The sequence below is a fragment of the Motacilla alba genome, chromosome 20, assembly GCF_015832195.1.
Source record: "Motacilla alba alba isolate MOTALB_02 chromosome 20, Motacilla_alba_V1.0_pri, whole genome shotgun sequence".
NCBI lineage: Eukaryota > Metazoa > Chordata > Aves > Passeriformes > Motacillidae > Motacilla > Motacilla alba.
In genome coordinates, this window is record NC_052035.1 from 15,060,569 (window position 1) to 15,086,695 (window position 26,127).

Genomic DNA, 26,127 nt, shown 5'->3' on the forward strand with positions numbered 1-26,127 from the left:
TCCCACCAGCAGGCTGAGATTGCAGCAAGGTCTGGGAGAGGAGACACTTCTCTTACACAGGCCCAGGAGGGGACCAGGGTGTTCAACAGCATTGAACAGCTCCCTGTGCCAAAGTGCCTTAATCCAGGTTCCTATAAAACACAGCATTAGCCACAAGCGACTGCTGCAGAAGAGTCCCAAGAGCAGGCTCCAGTCCCATCCGAGGAGAAAAGTCAAGTGCAGCAGATGAAGGCAGGGAGAACCTGGGCCCACTGCTGTCAGGGCGCTCCCTGCTTTCCAATAGCGATGGTTTAGTAAGGAGTTTCTCAGTTGGAAAAATTTGCAATACAAAGCCTCAGCCTAGCAAGTTTCTTTTAATTTTTAAATGTACAGCATTTTAGTTCTACAAATGTAAAAAAAATTAAAAACAAAAAAACCTTTACAATGTTTGGGGGTTTTTAGCTTATAATGATCACACCCAACGTGATTCAATGCAATCTGGTCTGCAGTTCCTGTGGCCCGATTGCTTTGGATGATGCAAATAAAATGGCCAAGACATTCAGCTCTGAGACAGCACCTGCAGGAACTGCCCTCTGTGGCAGAAGTTCCCGCGGGCGCTGCACACAGGTGCAGGAACTGCTCCTGCAGGTCACAGGTAAGTAAACACTGACCGTAGCTCACACCGGACGAGACAGCGACACGTGTCAGCCTCGGGGCCAGCGCTGCTGCAGGAGCCACGCTCTGCTCTGCAGCACTGCCCCCAGCGCCGCTGAGGCACGCAAGGCTGTGGCTCAGCTCACAAGCAAACAAGGAAACAGAGTTAAAGTCTCTACTTCGAGGAAGTCCCATCCACTGGCTGTGCCAGGCTCCTCGTTCAAGCAAACTTTTAAGTTTCACTTTAAAGTCCAGTTTGAGCTCCCATTAATACAGCTGCACTAACACTGTGGCACAAATAACAAACCGTACCCACGTTACTTTGCATTCCCTTGCCCTGCCAGGTCTGCACACCCTGCACAGCACAGAACATAGAACATTCTCTATGCACTCGAGAACCACTGGAAGTTACTCCACAGCTCAACACACTGCCCAGACTAGAGCACAAGCATTACAAATCTATAAAAAAGCAGCCCCTCTGGTGGTGTACAGGAATAAACTAACCAAAAAAATTTAGTATTACCATTTATTGGTGACAAACACTACGTTTTACTTACATTCCATGGGGAGAAAAAATTCCAGCGTAAACAATGAACGGAAGCAGTACTGAACTCGCGCGGCTATCGTGCTGTACCTGGACCAATGCAAACCTCAGCGCGCACCCACCGTGCGCAAGAACACAACATCAAAAGCAACACAGTTATATATAAACATAGGTAATTTTTTTCAGCCCTACATGGAGATGTAATTAAACAGTATAAAGCACTCAAGGAAAATCAATCTGCAGTTTTATATGCACTACATTGAGATCATATCCTGTACTGTAGTGAGCTGTGAGCCACCAACACACAGTCCCTAAAACACAGCTCAGAGATCACTGAAAGTCACGTTGCATTCGAGTTCCCCGACCCCACACTCAAGAAAACTAGAAATTAACCAAAAATGATCAAACCAAGTTTAAAATTCCTAAAGTGTTTAAATTCATTCAACCATTAGATAATTAGGGTTGGTTTGCAAAAATATGGGGCTTTTTAAAATGGTGGGACACAGCCTGTTTCCAGTGAAACGCTGCTATTCCAATAAAACCAAAATAACCACATACATGGATATGATCTTCCCAAGTTAGTTCACAGGTAACATGTCAGTCTCAGAAGACAAAGTTTCTAAACTGTGCTATGGTTCTAGATACAATTAAGAAACTTTTAAATGAAAAATGTATAGTGTCATTTCAATCAAAACAACATAATGAAACTAAAAATGTATCACTGTTTGAAGAAAAAGCAACAGTTATGATTTAGACACTACAGTAGGTTGTAGAGACTGTAGCACTCCAACAGTTAGGTTACATTAAGAGGAAGCATTTGATTTTCTCTGGTGCTTTCGGGTTTGGGTTCAGTCAAGAGCCTGTTTCAGGCAGTGCTGTCCAGTGTTTGTCCCAAAGGGTTTGCGCTCGCCGGTTTGAGGAGAGGGTCACTTTCCATTTCTTGTTTCACACATCTAAAATGAGATAACACCTGTTACTTGGGAGACAAAACACTATTTCCACAAATAAGATACTTTAAATTGGATACAAATAATTTGATGTGCATTTAACAATTTGTTACCATATTACTGTCCTAATTTTTAATCAGTTAGCACTTTGCTAATTCCACCACTGTTAATTTGAGAGCTTATTATCTCAATGAAAGGCTCAACTTTCTCTCCTCCCAAACCCAGCCAAGAGAATAATTTGCACTTCTCCATGCTTCTGCTGAAAATGAGCTTTGACCCCTGCACATCCCTTTACCTGTGACACACAAGACTGCAAGAGGGAGAGAGGAGCACTGGGAACCCCAGGGCCACTGCAGAGTCACCCTCCTTACAGAGAAGTGGGAAGCTGAGCTGAGGGAGGCCGTAACTGCTGGGCCCAGAGCTGCCACACGGGGCTGGGGTCACACCCCAGCCAGCACACTTCACCCACTCACTCCTGCTCAGTGCTTTGCCTTTGACACGTGAAAGTGACAGGCTTGATCACCCAACCCTCCCTCTGCTCCTGCTGGAGGGCAAACAGCCCTTGGCTCTTCAACCTTCCTGGCAAATCAAACCCTCACACGTATTTGTCTAAAACTCTCACAGGGTTAATTTGCATCAGTGCCAGGGAAGTCGGTGGGAACCACTCACACAGACATTGGTCCATTTCCTGTCCTTGGCATCTCTGTGGTTTGTTGGTCCAACTCAGACAGCAACTTTAAAATATTCAATGCAGCCTAAAGAGAAGAGAGAGCACTCAGCAATTCAGCCTCAGGACAGTTCAGTAATTTAGTGAAAGCACACACTTAACCCAAACAAATGTTCTTATTTTGGTGATATTTTTAAAGATTGTTTTTAAGTTTTTAAGTTCCTATCAGCTCCACCTAAAGTCTTTTAGAGCCAAAGTCCCCTGCAGGTTTCACTACAGCAGGCTCATTCTTTCACAAAGAAATATTTCAGCCACTGGTAATAAAAAATCTTTTCTATAAAGGGAGCTGAACAGATTTAGAGTGTCTCCTACTGTCCAATGCTGAACTGCATTTCTTCCACAGGGGATTCCACTTCCACTGCAAGTCTGGGAACCCGAGCCCAAGTCTCACAGTTCCCAGTGAAACATCAGCCCGTTCTGATATAGTAAGGAAATAAGCTGAGCTGCTCTTAGGTTTATACGTTCCATGTGCTTTTTGTAGACCAAAACTGTGATCAAATGTTTAGCATATTAAGCATTATTTAGATTACATTCTGATATTATTAACCATTATTTCTGCAACCTGTGAAATATTAGACAAAAATTAGCCAGGGAATTGTAGAACCTCTAACTGCTCCCATCAGTGCTATAAAACCTTGGTCTCCCCTCAGGGAGGGCCCAAGAGCAGCATTTCAGCAATGTTCATCATACCATGTCGTGGCAGGACTCCACATCCTTTCCAATCCCATGGCTGATCAGAGGTGGCTGAGAGGAACAGTTTATAAGAGATACAAACTCGTTCTTGTTATTTTTTGGAAAGTCCTTATATTCAACCTGAAGAAAAGAGAAGCATTTACTTCTTTTCGTTTAACCAGGTACCGCAAGTATACCACAACTGCTACAGATTACTTGCCCATAAATGACACTGAGCCTTTCTTCTCATCATTCTCTCAGCCAGTAGAATCCCTCTGTTTGAAGTTTAACCTCACTTACAATGTCTTTTAGTACTCACAAGAGCTTGGCAAGGCTCCTGAATGCAAGTGGCTACTTAATAATGATTGTTACTGGAACCTTTATTCTAAACACTGCTATCTGCATTTCAAATTTCTATATTATGCTTTTTGATCCACTGAGCTCATCTGTCACATGAATATAGGAACTTAATGCAATTCCCATTAAAGGGAGTAAATATGAGAAAATGCAGAGCCTTACAGCAAATGTTAATGTATGACAGATTAGTGAAAAAACCTGATTTCACATCAGCCAAGTTCAAGTCCACAATGTCTTCCTACATTGGGATAATTTTCAGAAAATGCATCTTTAATTTTCTTCTTCCAAGACCTCAGAGTAGCACTGAATTGGGGCTGAGAATGGTACAGAAATGCACACTTGAAAATTAAATTTAAAAATACGTAAAATTTGGTGCGTGGCATAGGTAAAGCAAAACTGTTACATGAATTTCAGCAGGCTCAGAACTCATCTCTCACCAACAGAACTAAAAAGCTTTTGAACAAACAAAAGGCTAGACCAGCTTGGATGGCTTTGGAAGAAGTCCGGTGAAGCTGAACATCTACCTGGATTCCCTGGACGTTGGAAAGGTAGTCCAGCTGCTCGGAGGGCCTGGTCAGAGGCCCGTGGGGGAAGTGGCCTGAGGAGGTGCTGCTCTTCAAGATGGTCTCGGCGGTGGGAGAGGTGCCCCCGTAGAGCAGCTCCCGGGCGATCATGGCCGTCACCGTGGCCTTGGCGGGGTTGGGAGCTGCCCGGCTGAACTCTTTGGTGTGGTGTCCTTGATTGGCTCCTACAGCCTGTGCAACCTCAGGGACCATGGGAAGAATTCCAGCGGGAAGCTGCTGATGGCTGAGATAAGGCATCCTAAACTCATCTTCTTTATTACCTGGGAGGAGAGAGGTGCACACTGAAGAGCTGCTGCTTGAGAGTCCTCCTGCAGGCACACACAGGCACCAAAAGTCACTTCGGAAAAAAATAATTCATTTCAAATTACTTTTGACAGACTAACAAACTTGGTAAACTCAATCAGCCTTTGGAGGGTCAGAGCTTCAGCATCATCGAGACAGAGTTTTCTTATTGAATTACTGGCTCAGCTGCTTCTGCCAAAGGGAGCACCTTTACCTCCAGGAGGAGCCTCTCCAGTCAGTCAAGCTCACACACCCCTCAGCTGCAACCATATTCTAGATACATCTTTTGCTTTCAGAATTTTTGATTCCATCATTTAAACTGTAGGAGCAAATAATGAAATCACAGGATGGCCAGAGCCACCATTAAATGATGTAAAGAGAGTGACAGTCCCCAAAGTTTAAACTGTATATTGTGAGAACAAGCAGGTAGGAAAGGTAAAATGGAACGTTAGCACAAAGAGGCAAGACTGTTTACAGCAAATGTCCAGCCACAGTCAACTGGCAGCAATTTGCTGACATTATGGTGTAAGTTAAAGAGGGATAAGAACAGCTTAAGGGGAAGTCACACAGAGCTATGGGTGAAACCTGCACAGGTGTGCTCAAGAAAGGGGAAGATAGTGCCACCAAAACAAACCAAGGAGTCATTTTTATGGCAGAACAGATTAATGAAGTTATGCAGGACTGAGCTGCTTCAAGTCTAAGGATTAAAGCCAAGATTTGTAAATGGAACAAAACAGGGATAGCAAAATCTGAATAGGAAGTCAGGAAGTTTATCTAAGATCTTATGGATGCTGTAGAACAGTACTAAAGTCCAAGTCAATTCCAACTTACTATAATTTAAATAGCACAGTTATGCTTAAACATGTGAAATACCTGAAATATGCTCTCCAGAACAGCAATCTGTGGTGACAGACAAACTTTCCATAATGATTCCTCCCACCAGATGACATTCCAAAAAGCAATGTCTGTATACAGGGTGGCCAGGTTGTTTGAGGTGTTTTGGCTCCACAACTATCCACTGCCTGAAACAAGGGCAGGCACTGCTCCTGCTCTCAGCCATCAGAGACCAGGCACAGACTGAAGGGGTTCTGGACAAGGCCATTCCTTCCCTCTCCAACTCTGCCCGAGGCTGACCAGCACTGACACCCTTTCTCATCTTCATGCCAGGAACAGGGGCCTCTGGAGGAATGAGCTCTTTGAGCTTTGAACCAAACCTTTCCAAAGGCTCCATGTGGTTGGCAAGGCAGCAGCTGCACAGCTCTGCTCATGCCAGAGTGCTGAATGGCACTGCTGAAGGGACTGGGAACAGACCTGACACCCCCCAACAGGGCCCTGCTGCTTTTGCCAGGGTACTCACTAGCTGAAGTCTCTTCAGAGCCCGGCTCAAAGAAGGTGACTTTTCTTCCATCACCTGGTTTCTTCACTGGGGTCTTAAAAATAAAAGGAAAAGAACACAAACACACAATATCCCTTTAAAACTTCTTTTCCCCCAAATTCTAAAGTTTTCAAGATGCAGGTGATTTGACCAGCCAAAATTTTACTGAAAAAGTTATTATTCAAAAACATCAATAACTACATTGCTATCAAAAAAAAGACAAGTTCAGTGATTCTTATTCACTGAAGGCCTAAAACTACCACATCTCAGAGAAGTGCTATTAGGAACACAGCTACTCAGAACAAAGCCAGTTTAACTGCCATTAGTCACTGGTACTGCTGAGGGGAGCACACCAGACACCAATGAGCACATGCATGAAAAGGAGAAAACCAACCCTGGATTTGCTGTTTGAACTCCCTGGTAGCATCTGCTGAATCACCAGCAGAACACAGAAGGCTCCTTCCCTAAGGGACCCACCAGAGAGACCTGTAAAACTTTTCATGCAACTGTGACAAGGCTGGGTAAAACTCCTGCTAGCAGAGTACTATAACCTACAGGTTGGTAGGTACTCTAGAGTACTATGATCTAGAGTACTATAATCTACAGTTTCTAAGACCAACACATCGATCATCACAGGTTCTGAGACATTTCATAAAGCACAAATACATTAATTTATCCTTCTGATGAGACTTTCATTTACCTGAAAACCCAGACACTTAATGTATCCAGAACACTGGATATTTAGTATGTTTTTCAGAGAGCAGTCCTCTCAATACAATTGTTTCCTGGCTAGGGCAGAGGGAATAAACTTCCTACCCTGTTACTGCCTTGCAAAGCTGTTTCTGTTCAGCTCAGCCTTTGCTGCAGCATTAACCAGCTGCTGCTTCCTCAAGACTCACCTTCTCTTCTGTCTTTAATGCTGGTTTTGGAGGCTGAGGTTGAGGGACTTTGAAACCTAAAATTTCCAACATATTTTCTGCTGCATTGCGTTTAGCAACCTTTTTGTTCGTGCCCATTCCTTCAGCTGTGTGTACACCAACTTTCACCTGGACAGAAGAGGAAGAAAATTCAATTCTTAAGCAGCAGTATGGGGATTCCCTTATTAAGTGATCTGTGTCTCCAGCATGCCATGGGTCACAAAATAGTTCAAGTGACCATTGTTCTGAGCAAGTTGTCATTTATTATCAATAATCATTGGCCTTCAAGCACAAAAAACCCAAACAGAAGTCACACAAAGAATTGTATTTCATCATCTCACCTTGGGAACCCAGGTTAGTGTTAATAAAGCCTACATTACAAAATATAAGCAGCTTAGTACCTCTTAGCAGAGTATTAATACTCCTGTTAATTAAAACATTGGGCAGTTACAACATAGACTACTGGTGCCCTGTGCAATTTTTTTTTTAAATTACTCAGATCAATTTTCTTGAACCTTTATCTTCTGTGAATATAGCCCATTAGGTATTTTGTTAAATCATTTCATGGAAATCTGTTAAACCTGTATATCATCCTGACAACCTGACTGCCATAAGAAAATAAAATGAGGTGCCAGCCACACCTCCAGCTCTGTGCCATGCTCACAGCCCCACACCCTGCTCTGTGCCAGGCTCACACACCTCCAGCCCTGTGCCACAGTCACAGCCCCACACCCTGCTCTGTGCCATGCTCACACACCTCCAGCTCTGTGCCACAGCCACACCTCCAGCTCTGTGCCATGCTCACAGCCACACACCCTGCTCTGTGCCATGGTCACAGCCACACACCCTGCTCTGTGCCATGGTCACACACCTCCAGCTCTGTGCCACAGTCACAGCCACACCTCCAGCTCTGTGCCATGGTCACACACCTCCAGGCCTGTGCCACAGTCACAGCCCCACACCTCCAGCCCTGTGCCACAGTCACAGCCCCACACCCTGCTCTGTGCCATGCTCACACACCTCCAGCCCTGTGCCACAGTCACAGCCCCACACCTCCAGGCCTGTGCCATCACACCCACCTGCATGACGAACTCCCTGCGCCTGGGCAGCCCACGTTCTGTGATGAGCATGTACTCGGGCTCCTTCTCCTTCTTGGCCTGCTGTATCTGGGCAAGTCTGCTAATGGGATTCATTCCTTGACCGTATTCTGGACTTGTTTGCAGCTATGTAGAACAGTGTTTAGGAAATAAGCCAAACTTTATGAATATTCGGTATAATAGACAGAATGCAGCATGCCTCTGAATTAATTCATCTCTAGATTTTAAAAATACTGAAATAAAAGTTGCTTAGTAAAACACTGTCACAGCCAAAGAGAAATACTGAGTTTATTTGGCTCCATTGTCACACTTGACCACATGTAACCTACCCTGCTAATAGCTTTACAAGTTCTAATCCTGCTATATTAGGAGGGACAAGCCTGCAGGAGAATCTGTACCCGAAGCTGTAAAGTCTGAGGCTTGAAAGTCAGAGCTTGATTTTTATGTGCTGCTCTTTCCTTTATAAGGTTTCTCTTTCATCCTGAATTTACTGATAAATGCTATAAAAGTGGTGTCAGAACCCCATTAGAGTGGGAGCAAAGTACCAGCTCATTTGTTGCACCAGAGGGCTGGTAAAGGCTGAGCAGCTGAAGAGTGTTTATAACTGACTCAGAAAAGCCTCTCTGATGATTATTTGCACAGCAAAATTTCCAATCTTTTCCCCCTTACCTTCACTATTGATTTTGTTTTCTTTTTGATTCGTGGCTTCATTTTCTCAACTGTAGGAAGGGGTGGCAATTTTTTCAGTTCTTCTAGGACTGCTATTGCAGCATTTTTCTTTGAGATCTTCTTGCTCTTTCCTTCACCTTCACCCATAAATTCTCCAACTGATACCTTGGTTACAAAACTCTTCATATGGGGAGGACCACTTTCCTTGGTCACCTGTTTCAGAGGGAAAAACTGAGTGAAAGCGTGATAAACACTTATTAAAAATGGCAGGGCACATTGTTTATAGCAAACTTCTCTCAAGAACTAAGGATAAAGAGATTTTAGATTCTCATACAATCCAAAAAGTAAAGCATACTCTAATAACATATTCCCACCCAACTAAGCATATATTTTTAAAAGATCAGATGCAGCAAGCAGTAAACAGTATTTACACAAGTCATTAACCCATGCTATTTAATTTAATGATTTACTGTTTCAGTACAAAAATAGGACTGTTCTATTTCACCAGTGTGCACTTCCCCACAGTTAACAGCACCTCATTAAATATGTCATGGTACAGCAATAAAACATTACAGAGAAAGCAACTCTTTGGGATCTAGCATTTTAGTCCAGAAATTCTGATTTCTGAACTCTGAAGTTCTGAAGAAATCTGAAGACATCTAAGAGACAGCTGCCCACTACAGATTTAGGCTTTTAACTCCATTCATAACACATCATACTCCAAAATATCCATAAATTCAAAAAGTAAGAATTAATTTTAAGAGCTTCCACCCACAATTGGCTTTGTGTGACAGTGTATTTTTACCAGTGATACTCAGGCTAACCTGCAATAATTGAAAGTTTCATGTAAAATTTCATAGAACAGTTTCAGAAGCAATTTAGTTACATACAATTGCATTTTCTTACTATAATAATTCAGATGGTTGGCTTAAATGTTACTTTGCCAGCTCAGAAAAGCAGCATGATAAATTAATATTTTAGTGAAACAGAGACACTCCCGTGGAAGCTCCTGATTTGAGGTAACTGAAATGATCAAGAGGGGCAAAGAGGCAGCAAGCAGCCAGGCCAAAGGGAAAGGAAAGTCAGACGCACATGAGGTCACCTCATGGCAAGAAAAGAAACCTACTTGTGAGATTCTGCACTCACGGGTAGTCCAGATCAGTGCTTAATTAAGCAAATACTTCCATATGTGTCTTTCAGAGTGAGCTCTACTCTTTTGCCTCGACTCTGCACTTCCATGTTCTAACCATTAATGCAGGGCTGTGTTTTGGTTCTTCAGTGTAATAAGCTTTTCTCAAAAAGCTTGGAAAAAAGATTGCACAGATAACCACAGCGTAGCTGTTCACTCCATGGGATCATTTCAGGGCACAAATTTGTGAACAGGTGGATTTTTCCTTTCTCCCCTTTACCACATAAACTCCACTCAATCAGGGTGACTGTCAAAGGTTGAAGTGTACTCACAACTAACAAGACGTGTTAAAAGTCAGTTGTTTGGGTTATCTAGGAGAGACTCAACTTAATGTGCACCCTTAATAGTCTAACAAAAACAAATCTAGAGCTTGTAAAGTAAACATACCTCAAAATTCACAGGCAAGTTCCTTTTAAGTGCAATCTCAAAAACTTGGCTTATTTCAGATTTATTGAGATTTTCATCATCTGGTTCTTTTCCGTTAACCTAAAAGAAGCATACTCTATTTAAAATAAAGATCCTATTAAATTGAATTTTATCCATTCAAACACTTTACTGAACTCTCCAAATTTTAAATACTCTAACCTTTACTGTCATGTTACATGAATGTGGAGAAAAGCAGCCCACACACATACTACAGAACTGAATCTTAAAAAGCTCATTAACGTGTATGTGTAAAAGCTTTCAAACCTTCATATTTTCATGTGCTCATTACAAGAAAGAACAAATGGAATAAGGGCCAATAGGTTTAAAAATGTGTTTATAGAAAATGAAATTGAAGTGCTAAGTGCACTGATTTCCAAATGGAAGTACCTTTATGAAATACAATTTTCATATACTGATTGGACATTTGCACCAAAAGCACTAAGACAGGATCAGGTAAGAGAAAGGGCAGGAAAAATAAAGATTCTGAGAGTGGGACCAGTGTGAATGAGGGATGGCTGATGAACCCCTGGCACAGTCGTGTCTTTTCACATGCTCCCTTGTACGTGCTTCATCTACAGCTTTGCTTTCTCATGTCAAGAACATCCCCTCAGGAACCTGCCCTAAATCAAATGCTGACCATCTCTGAGAGCTCAACCCTGCTGGGACAACACTGCCAGTGAAGCTTTCCTACAGGCACGTCTACGTATTGCCAGGTAAAACTTTGACTGGGATTCCAAAAGCATCTTCACTGATGCTGGCACCAACATGAGCCAAGGCATGCCAACAGCAGCAGAGAAATTTTGGGTGTCCAGCAGTGATATTGGAAAGATTATGATAAAGATGAACAACAACAATATCACTGATTATATCATGCCACAATACTAGTTATGCACCCAGGTAACAAAAATTATTTAAGTATCTTATTGGAGCAGCAGCAAGGGAGCTGAGCCAGAGAGCTTTCATAGATTAAAACTTGTTGGATGGCAGCAAGCATCCCCCGTATCTGCCACTAGCAGGTCAGTCTAAAACACAAAGGATTTTTTATCCCACCAGTTAAGACAGGCTTTTCCCATCTTAGACAAAAAATAGTTGACTAATTTAATCTCAAGTTTTCACTCCTCCCACTGTCCCATCAGACTTTGCACTGTTCTGGGCTGCCCCTGTCCATCAGGCTGGAGTCTGGGCCCAGCCCTGGCCCTGGGGTGCCCTGGCAGGGCAGTGCAGCTCCCAGCCCAGCCCTGGGGTGCCCTGGCAGGGCAGTACAGGTGCCAGTGCCAGCCCCAGCCCTGGGGTGCCCTTCTCCATTTAGCTTGGAAAAGATCTTTAAGATCATTGCGCCCAACTGTTATTATGCACCGAATATTTTCCAATTTAAAAATACAAGAGTAAAATTCCATAAAAAAAAAACCTTGTAAAAAATCCCCCCAAAAAATAAAAAAATGTACAAAACTACTCCCCCTTAAAACACGTGAGTTCAAACATCAGAATATTCTGTTTACACAAGTGTACACTCAAATGGGATACACCAAAATAACCTCCTTTAAAAGGAAAATTACTGGCAACATCAAATGACTGTTAGGAAGTATCAGGATTATGTCTCCTTCTGAAATCTTCGTTTGCCTCTGTTGTATACAGGCATTTTTAACAGCATCTCTTGTGACCTTGCACTCCTGTATCCTTTCAGGCCCTTGCCTCACTGGATGCAGGAATGAACAGGGTTCACTCAGCACCACAACCTTCCTTATTCTACCTTCCTCTTGGCTATGGTGAAATGCTGCTACAGAAACAATTCCCTCAGACACACCTCAAACTACAACAGTTGAAAGCCACAAATATCAATGAATTTAAGTACCAAACTTTAAATGAAAACTTAATTATCCAAGTGCTTGCTATGAACCAGCACACCCTGTTCCAAGGCCCACTCTCCTTTCCTAAGCTGTATTTTCTACTGTTTCTTCTACGCACAAGTCAAATTTAAATTGAAAAATAAAATGACAAACTCAGTTTTCTCAAGGTCAAGACACCATTCAGGTCCTCTTTTATTAATAAAATAATTCTCCCTGCTTGCAGTCTCTTGCCTCATTTGCTTCCTCTACCTCTGGATTTACACCCCTCACAGAGAATGAGACACCCTACAACTGCAGTTTGTTCTGAAGATTTCACATTATCCAGCTCCACAATTCTATACATTTTCAGAAAGTGACCTGTACTGAAGCATTCCTCGAAGAGTGAGCAGAGAATAATTCAGTGACTTGTGAGCCCCACAGAGCTGCTCTCCCTGGGTCTGCATTCCCTGAGGGGCAACGGGCCCACGAGAGCAGCTCATGTTACAAGGGTGGGCACAAAAAGGGGATGTTCTGCACCACTGACACAGAACAATATTCCAGAATTTGGGGCTCCCAGAACTGAAGGGGAACACCCTCCTCTGCTTTGGCATCTCCTGCATGATGACCAGCTGGCCCCTGCCCACACTGTGCCAGCCACCAGTTCAGGTTTCAGGGCAGGGCTCAGCCCAAGTCCCAGCTCCTGTTCCCAGCACCATGCTCTTTTCCCAACAGCATCTGTAATCCCTAGGAGCCTCTGTCTTTCAGTCTGCATTCCTCAGGACAGCTTTCCCTCACCCGAAGCACCTCCATCAGTGCCTCCCGAGCCTCTGCCCTGTCTGACCCAGTGCTTTTGCCCAATCCCCTGGGCAATGCTCACTCCCACGCACACCAAGTTTTACCTCAGTGTCTCTTGGATTCACGTTTCCTCAAGCCTCTTGCTCTGCCATTCCTGGTAGTTCCCAGCAAGTTTTTTTCTCAGTCTGAGACCCTTTGTTACCTTCTTGTCCAATTCTTCATTTTCCCTTTCTCAGCACACAGCCAGACTCACATCCAGCAAGCTCTCACACTTCCCAGCTTGCAAGTTACAGTTCTGTCTTTGCCCAAAGCAGCCAACACACATGAAGGGGCGCAGGCTCCCAGCCAGCCCAGCAGCAAAGCTCCCCTGTGCTCACAGGGAGACCTTCTGCCTAAAGCCACTCAACAAAAAAGCATGAAAAACACAATAACGGTATTGGAATGGAAATGCTGGGCAGCCATAAATATATGAAAGGATAAAAACTGACTTCTTATATTCCTATCAAAATGTGTGTTTGAGTCTACTACTTCTATGCATTTCCTGCTCTTCTAGAACTTCCATGGTTCTTTCCAAAATCATGTAGGAATTTGTTCTAGGAAGTAAATCCATGCCTGAGTTTTATGTTGCCCATTTATGCACTTCTTCAGAAGTTTGTGTATGATCTGTACCTGGTAAGATATTAATTCCTATCTATGCTTCCAGTGCTCATATCTGACAGAGGTCTACAGCATTGCTGTGGAAAAACATGACAGTAAAAAATTAACATAACTTCATCTGGGAAAATTCTAGTTCCATAGAAATTTATGCTTTTACATCCAAGTGTTTCTATTGACACAAGTCACCATTGCTACACAGAATTAGATTTCCCTGTTTCCTCAACAAGGAAAAAAATCTACAATAACATCCCAGTTTAGTCTAGCAATTTATGCTTACAACACTAAGATTAATTCCCACCTCTGGTTTCTCAGGCAAGGGCTCATTCTGCAGAACTTTCAGAGCTTTAGCAGCTGCATCATGCTTAGCAGCTTGTCTTGTTCTTCCCTTCCCATGAAACTGCTGCCCTCCAATTGAAAGCTCCACTTGATAAAGTAAAGGCCCAACAGGAAAGGGGTAAAAGTACCTGCAAAGAGAGAGGGGAATAAGCAAATGATTTGGCCTACAAAGCAAACAGACACCTAAGTCAGATGTAGGTCAATCTCCTGGATATCAGTAACCACACCAGCACTGAAGCGCCAGTTTTAAAAAGACAAATTCTGATTTAGAGTCTAAAATAATTTAGTGAGCTACCTTTGAAACAAATATTGACATTCCTTGCTTTACAACAGGAACACATTTCTGACCAAGTGCTACATCAAGACAACATAACCACACTTCTACGGACTTGGCAAGCCAGGAAGCTTTGAATTTTAAGTTCCTATGCCTACATAAAATTCTTTAAACTGCAACTTTAACTTAAATAGTTTCAGAAGAAGCAGCATCAACCTGTTTTCTTCACTTTTGCTTTCACATAGAAAGGAAATGCAAGAAATATTTACCTAATATTTAGCTATGTGCTTAATGAAGCTGGCTGTACCTGAATACTCTCAAAAACACTTCAACTTTCAGTCCAGCTGCCTTGCCCCACCCCAAAGAAATAAAGCACTGGCAATAAGGCAAGTTACAGGTACTGGTGGGTGGACTTGTCCAAAGCTCCTGCCTCAGGAGGTGAGTGTCCCTGGGAGGGGGACACAGGCAGTTTCCAGAAGGCAGCAGCAGGGCAGGGGTGCTGAGGGGGGAGCCTGCACCCCAGCCAACACCTACCGTGGGGGGTAGGTGCCACCTCGCATGGTGTAGCTGTAGGTGGATCTCATCCCCGTGTAAGGGTCGATGGGTTTGTACATGGGCTTCTTCCCCAGCTTCATGCAAAGGGCATTCAACTCCACTGTGGGGGTTACACTGTCTACAGAAAAAGGAATAGAAAGGGTTGTCCACTGTCACAAGGAACTGAGACAATTTAAACTCTTATTGCTGGCTCACAGCAGGGAAATATGAGCTCAAATTTTGCCACATGCAGCATCTTAAATGACTGAATTCCAAACAGAACTGCTAATGAACAAGAAGGGAATAAGTCTATATGATGCACATTAAAGCTGCCTAGTACAGTCGTGACAAATCCTGTTACAAAGTGAATTTGCTGGGAGCTCTTATTGGATTTGTTTTGGAGGGTTTTATCATTCTGCTTTTAATTTCTGAAGCTGCTAATTTACCTACATTTACAGTGTATCTAACAAAGTGCAGAAGAAGAATTTTCTGCAGTGAAGAAATTTCTCCAAATATACTTTTAAGTTACCAGACATGCTACATCCCTTCTGTGTCTCTTGCTTACTGAGAATGATCAAACATTTCTCTGTCCTCAATGACCTAGAAGGGTTTCTATGACTCTTCACTTTCAAATTGCAACGGGCCTCATCAAAAGGCAGGTAAATTGCTGAGGGCTAAAACATTTCTCTCAGTGCTGGTATTGTGGGCATGAAGAACTGACCCCTAGTCCATTCTGACCACAGAAAGAACACTCAGTAAGTGTCATTTTTTCTACCACGGGTCTCACTGGCTTAGAAATCACCTGTAATCCAGTACAAGAGTCTGGTGTAAGGTAATTGCCAAAAGAAAATTACCTATGGAACAGATGCACAGACAAAGTAAGTGCTTGCTAGCTGACAACTGCCATTGTAAAACAGGAAGAATCACAGTTTTTATTCATCGTGATACAACCCCAATACCTACCAAACGCAGAAAAGTGTATTCTCTCTATGTATGATTATTTTAAATCAGTTTGCTGTGGCATATACCTGGATTCTTGCCTTCACTACGAGATGGACGAGCCGTGGGTTTCGGGAATTTTGTCCCTTCCAAAGCTTTGGCAGCTGCTGCATGTTGCGCTTTTTTAATACTAGTTCCTTCAGCTTCCCAGTGCTGGTCCCCAAGAGTCAGCTGCACTGTAAACACCTCAAAACCACAAACAGGTATTTTGTAAAAAGCCTCTTCACAATTCATGTAGTTTATCAGACTCTCTTACACAAAACAGTGAGTCTCTCAGTGATGCACAAGTTGAGAATACAGTAATGCGAGCTCTCCTTAACTCCCAGGTCATCTCCAGATTTCCATCACTTTGGGCATCAACGGGATTTTCCCGATTACTGAACTAAGAATTTCACAACAACTGTAGCTGGCAGGTATCCTACGTGAGATCTGACAGGCTAAAAACTCAGAGCTGTGTGGGGAGAGGTGACAGCCCCAAGAGAGCTGCTGTGCCCATGTCACTGAACAGCAGACTGGAAACTCACCCTTCTCTGTAACACTAACTCCACCCTTGCTTTAATCCTCTAAAAGGTTTATTAAAGATATTTTTCATCAGTTTGAAGAAAGTTAAGTTCACAATGTACCATAAAAGCTTCTACATGCCCACAGATCAATGAAACACAATTGAACAGATGTTCTGAATGTTATTCCAATACTTTTTGTAAATGTCAACTCCTTCACACCTTGAAGCTCATGAGACATTTTTTGGAACTCAACTTTTTCTTCCCAGGTACCAGCTTCACACTCCCTACCACCGATGCTGTGGGGGGCTTCCCTTTCCTCTCCATTACTCTGGATCATCTTGCACTAAAATCACACACATTGCCTTCCCACTCCTGAAGGTGAAGGAGGTGAGCAGCAGCAGTAAGAAACTGGTATGAACATTTACCTTAGAATGAGCTGGACCTTGCTCACTCAGAAGCTTATACTCGGGCTGAATCTTGTTGAAACGGGCTAATTCATTCACAAGACACATGGGGGTTTTCTCTTTGGGGTTTGCCATGTTTGAAGGAGCTGAAAGGTTACATAAGATCCGATACATGAACTGATAACTGTGAACTTTACTACAAATTTTAATTAAAAAAGAAATCTCAGTGGCTTAGCATCTAGCTGTCTGCAAGGCTGGAATAGACAGCTTTGCTCGCTGGCCAAACTGGTAACAACCTATTGAATTTTGGGTTTTCCTAGCAATGCTCCATCATCCATTTCCCAGCAAAAGCACCATCATTAAATTCAAGGTTCTAACACAAGCCAGAAGCATGAAGTTAGAAGACTCCTGCAAACAGCTCCCATCTTATCTAGTACGTGTCAAGACCAAATCTTCCAAGTATTCCTCATTATAACTTGCTTTGAATAATTTAAAAAACTCGGGTAATTTCATTTCCCTTCTCCTATTTTCCCCCATTAGTTATTTTTTATTACCCGTTATTTGTTCTGTTGCATTTTGATAGCATAATATATTTATCATTAAACTGGTCATAAAATAACTAAAGATAACAGAACTAAATAAACTATTTCAAACAACATTTTTTCATATTTAAACCAAGCTACTGGTAGAAAAGATTGATAGTAATGTTTCAAAAATTTAATGTAATACAATTAAAAATATTCTTTATTTTTACGAACATATCAATTAATTGCTGGAAATTTATGTAAAAGTATGCTTGTACCTGTCTCCAACAGATTTCATTCCATAGAGAGCTACTGCAGTTGGATAAAAATTACTTTTAATGTAGGTGCAAGACATCAGGAATATATCATACCAAACCATAAGCATTAAAAATATCTACAGTTACTGACCCTCTATCTTACCTGCAGCTGCATTGGTGGACGTAACTGAAGCAGAGGGCAAAGCAGAGTTCTGGATAGGTCTGCCTGCATTTTCAGAGGGCAAAGAACTGGTAGTAGAAGGAATACTCAAAGGCTGTGAAAGAGATGGGTTTTTATTCAGTATTTGGCTCCCTGCAAGGGCAGCAGAAGGATTCTGAATCTGAACTTGAGACATGTTCACTTCCAACCAGAGCAGATTACTGTAGGCAAACAGCTTTGAACGCAGACAAACTCCAATTTTGGAAGCCAAATTGCTGACCTAAAATGTAAAGATGAAAAATAGATTATACTAAATATTTAGCATTCTCTAACAACCTACTGAAATAATTTCTCCATCAGCAAAAAGGGAAACAGTGTTCAACCAAGCACCCATTGTTCCCATTTTGTCCAGTTAGTCGCTCACACATCCAGTTTGCACAGCACAGTTCCACCCATCGTGTTTCACACTTCTTTCATTCACAGAAGAGTAGTACAGAAGCTTTATTTATGCTTGTTCACTACTGTCCATCTCCTTTCCCCACGACTGAATCCACTTAGGAAGCAAATCCTGTTACTTGCACCCAGAGCCAGTGGTTATACACTGAACAAAGAGCAACTTCCACAGACAACTTACATTTCATGCATTCTACCAGCTGAAGTTAAACTTTTTCACTTGGAGGGCAAGAAATAAATGCAGCCTTTACAAAAATCTATTTAGAGAATACATCCTTTATTATTATCATGGAGTTTTCCCCCAGGATCATCAAGAATGCCAAGCTGCTTATGAGGGGAAAAGCTGGAGTCCGGCAGGAAATGCTGAGGTAGCTCTGGCTGGGAAAAGCAGAGGTGCAAGAGCTCATAAGCTGTATCAGCTACATGTATCCTGAAGGTTACTTCCAGTTAAGTCAGGGCACGTCTCAGTCACAGTTCAAGCATCAATTCAGAGTCACTGGGCTCTGCAGCACGATAAGCAAGGGCAGGAAGTGCTCATGGCACCCGTGGCCATTTCAAACCCCCTGGGAGGGCAGCACGCACCCCAGCCCGGGAGCGGGGCTGTGACAGATCCTCCCTGTGCTGACAAATTAGTATTACATTTCTCTTACACATGGATGCAAAACTATCTTCATGTTCAGCCAGTGGAACCTAAATAGACACAAACAGGTCAGCTGTCCATATCCACTTACAAGCCACATACCAATTTATTAATTAAAAATACATTTTACAGCCAAGTAAATCCATTTTACACACCAAGGCACTCACACATGCACACACATACACCAGTCACCTACAGGTCTGATTAGGGCAGCAAACAAATGTTTATTCTTTCCTAACTCATAGGAGAAAAGGAGAAATCACTGCTCCAGCCACCAGCAGGGGGCTATTAGCAGCAACACAACTCCACTAGTGCCCTGTGAGCTTCAAATTCTGAACCTGTGAATGGATTTCCAAATGCGAGAGGAGCAGCAATGAGTCAGAGGGAAGCTTTTAGCTTAAGAGGAGAAGCAAGATTAAAGACAAGTCTAGGAGGGGAACCTAGATTAAGACATTCATGGACAGAAAGATTTAATTATCTATTAAATAGGAGGTAAGAAACTACTGGGAAACAACAGATACACCACCAAATCTACCATCTGGAGTATTTTTACTTTGGAAAAAAACATCATAAACATGCCAGACTTATCATACTACCACCTGGAAAACTTTGTTTTTACTAGAGAGCAAAAATATTCAGGTCTCATTAGTCCTGGAGATACATATGCAGATTATACTCAAAACACGCTTTTAGATTTTTATTTTCTTTTGGTGCATCAATGCCTAGAACATTCCCAGAAATTCTGAACACATTAAAACGCCAAGTTCAGGTGTCACTAAGGTAACCAAAGAAATGAACGCAGATGTGAGCATGGCCAGTCCACTCAGCCAAAAATAAACTAAGATCTTCATATATAAAAGAATGTAACATTTTTAGATAAAAGTTTTCTTGGAGTCTTTTTGTGTTATAATTCACACAGGAGTTGCAGATAGAAGACAGAGGACCAAACAAATAAATCAAACACTTCCTATGGATAATCATGTTTTACCACAATTTGTCATTTTTTTAATATGATACAAATAAGAAAGATAAGAAACTTTAATGTTTTAAGCAAGTTTCCAGTACCTTTAGGAGATCCAGAGAGCGATGATTTGTATTTAGTTCTAAATAGGAAATTTATGATGGAGAATGCCTAAAAGAAAAAACAGAGAGTTAGCATTTTGCTTCCTAAAGGCACAAAAAAATCTTCCGGTGTGAATCTCTCACCCTCCACTGAGTTTGCCTCATCTATTTGATCACAAGGACTTGTATGACCCTTCCACTAGCACTGACAAACTGCTCAACACAGCTGCTTTTCCAAGCAGAATTTCCAGCCTGATCCCAGAATCTTCTTTGCTGTTTCCCCAACCCCAGCTGATGTTTCTCACCCAAGCAGTGGAATCTCACAACAGTGCTCTTTGCAGAATTACAAGAGTCACTTGCCAATTTTCCTTCTGTACTGAGGTTTCCAGTTCTTCTGTAGTGAAGCTCTTCTTCCTAAGAGCCCCAGAGATCAGCTCCCAAAATTAGACTCAGACCTTCATTCACAAAGCCAAACCAAAAGCAAGCCACAAACTGAGAAACACTGGTAGTTATTAATCACAGAAAATTATATAAATTCTACCTTTTGGCTACATTTCCAATCTGGTGATTTCACTCGCAAACAGGCTAAAACCATTTCAGAACAAAATTATCTCAGTGCTGCATATGAAACCTGTCACTGCACGGACTGCTCTAAATGGAAATCAAAACCTATTTTATTCTGCTTACAAATATAGCACAAAGTGTTTAATCCTTCTTTTCCATGCCTAAGCCAACTGCATGCAGATGCCAGCAACATCATTCCCAGCCACAAAATGGGGGAGAGCCCAATCTTGAACAGGGTTAGAAGAGGACAGAGCTCCTGAATTTACTCCAGACAGGCATTTCAAACTCTTAGGCTGACTCCTAGGACTGTGAGCAGCTCTCCTGCTGGAACCAAGGAGGATGCAGAGCCTGAACTAGGCTGGCAGCACACCTGGTGTTTACCAACACGAGAGTGAAGAGGGAACACAAGAGGATTACAGTCAGCTCAACTCCTCTTCTACAGGGTTTCCTGGAGCCTAAACTAAGCATCTGAGAAACAAGGAAATGCATCCCATTTGCAGGCAGGGTCAAGACCAAGTTGCATAAAGACAACAGAATTTTCTCTCCCAGCCATTCCTGGTAGCCCTGCCAAGAATGAACTCCTCCACCTCGGCAGAACAAGCCCAAGGGGCTGTGCAGGCTCTGCCCGCTGGTCCCCACGGCACAGACACCACTGATGGGCACAGCAGAGTGGAGAAGAGTTACAACCAACACCACTTCCCAGCACAAGCTGACGCTGCCAGGCTGCTTCAGAAAAAGCCCTCTCCATCCTGAGATGCAGCAGTAAGAGCCACCCGAGCGAGGTCTGCACCCAGACACCGAGCCCTCAGCTGGAGCCCTGCGCCCGCCTGGGGACCAGGCTCCAGGCAGAGGCAGAGGAGGAAAAGCCCAAAAGAGAACAGAGACACATAACTTCAGAGAAACATAACCTATGGGAACTCCCTTCAGAGAAACATAACCTGTGGGAAAACTGCTAAAGGGCCTGAACTTGTGTGCTCTGAAGAGGAGAGGGCTGGCTGGGGCCTGAGAACCAGCAGCTCACGTACTGGAAAGGATTTTGGAGCAGAAAAGAACAATCTGTTCTTTATGGTTAAAGTGACAGAACGACAGGCAACGGGCTTAAAATGCACCAAGAAAACCGTTCTCTGCAGGCTCACTGAAGCGCCCTGCCCCGGTGACAGAGGGCTCAGAGGGTTCCCCTGCTGGTGACAAGCTGCGAGTCCCCGACAGCCACCCCCAGGCGGCAGAGGCACGGCTGCCCCTGCAGGGGCTGCACGCCCAGCACTGCTCACCCCTGTGCAGCTGGGTCAGCACTGCTCACCCCTGTGCAGCTGCCCAGCACTGCTCACACCCTGTGCAGCTGCCCAGCACTGCTCCCACCCTGTGCAGCTGGCCCAGCACTGCTCACCCCTGTGCAGCTGGGTCAGCACTGCTCCCACCCTGTGCAGCTGCCCAGCACTGCTCACCCCTGTGCAGCTGCCCAGCACTGCTCCCACCCTGTGCAGCTGCCCAGCACTGCTCACCCCTGTGCAGCTGCCCAGCACTGCTCCCACCCTGTGCAGCTGCCCAGCACTGCTCACCCCTGTGCAGCTGCCCAGCACTGCTCCCACCCTGTGCAGCTGGCCCAGCACTGCTCACCCCTGTGCAGCTGGCCCAGCACTGCTCCCACCCTGTGCAGCTGGCCCAGCACTGCTCACCCCTGTGCAGCTGCCCAGCACTGCTCCCACCCTGTGCAGCTGGCCCAGCACTGCTCACCCCTGTGCAGCTGCCCAGCACTGCTCACACCCTGTGCAGCTGCCCAGCACTGCTCCCACCCTGTGCAGCTGCCCAGCACTGCTCACACCCTGTGCAGCTGGGTCAGCACTGCTCCCACCCTGTGCAGCTGCCCAGCACTGCTCACCCCTGTGCAGCTGGCCCAGCACTGCTCCCACCCTGTGCAGCTGGCCCAGCACTGCTCACCCCTGTGCAGCTGGCCCAGCACTGCTCACCCCTGTGCAGCTGCCCCAGCACTGCTCACACCCTGTGCAGCTGCCCCAGCACTGCTCACACCCTGTGCAGCTGGCCCAGCACTGCTCCCACCCTGTGCAGCTGGCCCAGCACTGCTCACCCCTGTGCAGCTGGCCCAGCACTGCTCACACCCTGTGCAGCTGGGCCAGCACTGCTCCCACCCTGAGCACCTGGCCCAGCACTGCTCACACCCTGTGCAGCTGGGTCAGCACTGCTCACACGCTGTGCAGCTGGGCCAGCACTGCTCCCACCCTGAGCACCTGGCCCAGCACTGCTCACCCCTGTGCAGCTGCCCAGCACTGCTCACCCCTGTGCAGCTGCCCAGCACTGCTCACACCCTGTGCAGCTGGCCGGGCACGGCTGCCCCTGCAGGGGCTGCACGCCCAGCACTGCTCACACCCTGAGCACCTGGCCCAGCACTGCTCCCACCCTGAGCACCTGGCCCAGCACTGCTCACACCCTGAGCACCTGGCCCGGCGCGCTGCCCCTCTCGCCCAGCAGACCGGGCCCCGCTGCCGTCAGACAGCAGCCCGGCAGCACAGCACCCCACAGGCTCCTGCCGCAGGCTGCCCCAGCTCTGAGAGGCACTGCAAACACCAGAGGCTAAAGCCTGCGAGGGCCAGGCCTCCCTCCTGTCAGCACCAGCACACACAAAGGTCCTGCTCCTCAGCGGGGGCAGCTCCTGCACGCTCCGTGTGCCCCTGGCAGGAACAGCGTCCCCATGCCCACCCTGGCTGCACACACTGCCCACGCTGCCCCACCAGCACCCGGCAGGGCAGCCTGAGAAGCAGGACAGATGCCAGACACAGCCATCAACTGTTCTGAGGCACAAAAAATAAATATCCACAAACTCTAGATTTGTTGAGACGCTGTTACCTAAAATACCTTTGAAAAACCCACATTAGGGGTAGCTCTGTAACACACAGCATGAAATTCTCAAGCTACTGCAACTGTGTTTAACAGCATCTATTTACAACTGGAAAGCCTCTCTATAAATTGATAAATAATGACTAAATTTTACAGAATTAAGGGTATCTGCGCAAAATGTAAAATACTGGTTGAACAATGTTTCCTTCTTAGATAAATATTCTGCAACATTTCTGCAAGACGGGGTCCTCCCCAAAAGTAACACTGTAGAAAAAGATGCTGCTCTTTTTGGTAAGGGCACAAACACTAAATGTTATGCAAAGTAGCCTGGGAGCCAAAATATGGATTATTAATAAGAGAAGAAAAGCTAAAATTTGAAAGTAAAAGCTGAATGAAAAGAGGGAACTACCAAACATATGCATAAACCAGACAGTTCAAAGAAATCAAATTGATAAACCAGGAAGTGATATAGTGAATAAACGGCTGATACTTGTAGCTCAGTCAGTGCTGTGACAAAGCAGTTCACAGATTTTAGCTTTTCCCTGCAGAACAGCCACAGAACCCACGGACACTGCTGAGAGCCAACACGGCCAGCTCTCCTGCACTGCCCTGGGGCATCTGCAGCACCTCTAGAGAAATAACCAGCCCTGGCAGGAGCCTGGCCAAAGGAGCCAGGAAAAGGGCTTTTGGAATGTTAGTTAATAAAGCTTCTGCTCTTCAGGAAGATCTGAAAGGCACAAAGCAATTTCCAGTTTTGCTCTGACTTTGTACAGTCATATCACTTCAAATTTATTTCAACCTGTGAATAATTTTGCCACAAAACACATTTTGACTGACTTGTACTGATAGTGCAAAAATGATTCATGATGTTATGAAAAACTCTGAACAGAGTGGCTGCTTAAAATACCAACATAAAAAGGAATTGTTTCTTGCATGCATCCTTTCAGAACAGTTTGGAAATAAGTTTGTGATACAACTTCAGAAAATAGAAAATATAGTAAAAATTCAGCCCCTGGGCTTTCTACATTCTCATCAAGATGCGACAGACCTTGAGTGAATCTCTGTAAAAGTTAGAACACACATTTGTTGCATGTATGAAATAATCAACAGACAAACCAGAAATCACTTTATTACATTGCAGCCATAGCTGCATAATCAGAACTCAAATTCTCATGTCCACTAGTATTAAAGAAAAACAAACCCAAACATTGCCTCCAGTTTGAGCAAGAGAACTGTGCAGTACACTTGCACGTTCCAGTTATAAGAAATGAGATTTTATAAATATACCATTCCAAATGCAGACCACAGACTTCATTCAGATATTTTAGTTCACAGATATATGTTTATATATACACCTAGCCTTCGCTGACATTCCAAAGGATGCTCCTCCCAGGTTTGCCCTAAACCTGCTGGAAAAGTAACGACAAAAATTCCCAGCAGACGAACGCATCACAAAAATGGTTCTGGCACTTCCAGGTCCAGCATCCCCGCACGGAAACCCAAAGCTGCACTGCCTCCGGGCCTGACAGCGGCAGGGGAAGCTCCAACGGGACTTGTTGCTTCGCACCTCAGCAAACACGAGTGTTCTGCTCCGGACGCGGGCAGAACTGATCCCGGAGCAGCGCCGGCTGCAAGCCCGGTGGGAACGCGGGGAAAGCCGGGGCTGCCCGTGCAGCTGCGCCGGGAGGGGCTCCCGCAGGGGCTGTCCCGACAGCCCGGCCGGCTGGCCCGGGAGGATGCTGGGCTCTGGGCGCTCGGCGGCCGAACCGGCTCCGCTGCCGCGGCCCCCGCGCCGGAGCCCCCGCTGCCGCCCGGAGCCGCGCCGGGCTCGGCGGGCAGGGCAGGGCAGAGCGAGCTCCCCCCGCCCACGGCACCGGGAGCGCGGCCGCCGCTTCGGGAGCGCGGAGCGCGCTGTCACTGCCCGCCCGGCCGCGACACTCCCGCCGCGGGCCGGGGCCGCCAGAGCCGGGCCCATCGCGGTCCGCTCCCCGCCGGGGCGCCCTCCCGGCCCCGCCACCGCCTGAGCGGGCACAGCCCGGCCGAGCGCGGGATGAGCCCCGGGCCGGGAACGGGCACAGGGCGAGCCCGGACGGGCAGGGGGCTCCGGGCCGCCCCCTCCCCACGGCCCCGGCCCCGGCCCCGGCCCGGCGTGGGCCCGCCAGGCCCCGCCGCCCCCCGCCCGCGGCCCCGCCGGGCCCGGGCCGCCCGCGCCCCCTCACCTGCGCTGGGCGCGGCTCCGGGCCGGGGCGGGCGGGGGGCGCTCAGTCCATGGGCCGGGCGGGACCGGCGGGCGGCACAGGGCAAACACCAAAGAGAATGAGCGGGGCGGCGCGGCCCGCCGGAACTGACGCCACCGCGCCGGGGGCGGTGCCTCCACGCAGCCAATCGGCAGCGAGCGAGCCCCCAGAGTCCCCGCCTCTCGCCGCTCTTCTGGCCAATGGACGCGCCGTTCTGCCGGGAGCACCGCCTCCTCCGCGGCGACTACCAATCCCAGCGTGCTCCGTGCGAGCCGCAGAGCGGGAAACTACAACTCCCGGTGTGCCTTGTGCGGGGGCGGGGCCGAGCGGTGCAGCTGCACTCGCCGTCACTTCCGGCGCCGCCCCGGGCCCGCCCCGCACGGGAGCGGCCGCGCTCCCTCACGGAGCGGAGCCGGGGAGCCGCGGGCCGAGGCACCGCCGCAAACACCGACGGGCGCCCGACCGAAACCGCGCATTCCGAAACACGGCTTGCGAGGAGCAGGGAAACACCCGCAAGTAATCCCGCCAGCCACGGCGCTGCTGTAGCCCGTGGGCAGACGCGGCCCAGCCGACGCCTCCAGCCCCGGGGGCACAGCTGCACACAGCTGGCAGAGCACACCCACAGCGCTC

The 26,127-nt window shown here is 46.1% G+C and overlaps 1 protein-coding gene across 7 annotated transcripts; it reads right to left on the minus strand.

Annotated features, from left to right (window-relative positions):
• Nucleotides 1-807: 807 nt before the first annotated feature.
• Nucleotides 808-25,612, minus strand: STAU1 (staufen double-stranded RNA binding protein 1). 7 transcript variants are annotated; one of them, XM_038159133.1, is made up of 16 exons: nucleotides 25,480-25,612; nucleotides 19,847-19,913; nucleotides 17,692-17,968; nucleotides 16,769-16,893; nucleotides 15,870-16,026; nucleotides 14,842-14,980; nucleotides 13,996-14,161; nucleotides 10,381-10,479; nucleotides 8,805-9,035; nucleotides 8,118-8,261; nucleotides 7,021-7,167; nucleotides 6,104-6,176; nucleotides 4,405-4,772; nucleotides 3,542-3,664; nucleotides 2,794-2,879; nucleotides 808-2,116 (listed from the first exon to the last, which is right to left on the minus strand). In XM_038159133.1, exons 3-16 carry the CDS (start codon nucleotides 17,882-17,884, stop codon nucleotides 2,104-2,106), a joined length of 2,064 nt encoding a protein of 687 aa, XP_038015061.1. In that variant the 5' UTR covers nucleotides 17,885-17,968; nucleotides 19,847-19,913; nucleotides 25,480-25,612; the 3' UTR covers nucleotides 808-2,103. The 7 variants fall into 7 exon arrangements, with proteins under 7 accessions (XP_038015061.1, XP_038015057.1, XP_038015058.1 ...); XM_038159129.1 differs by having other exon boundaries at nucleotides 808-2,130; nucleotides 25,480-25,605; XM_038159130.1 differs by having other exon boundaries at nucleotides 808-2,130; nucleotides 8,805-9,017; nucleotides 25,480-25,603.
• Between the last annotated feature and the right edge of the window lie 515 nt (nucleotides 25,613-26,127).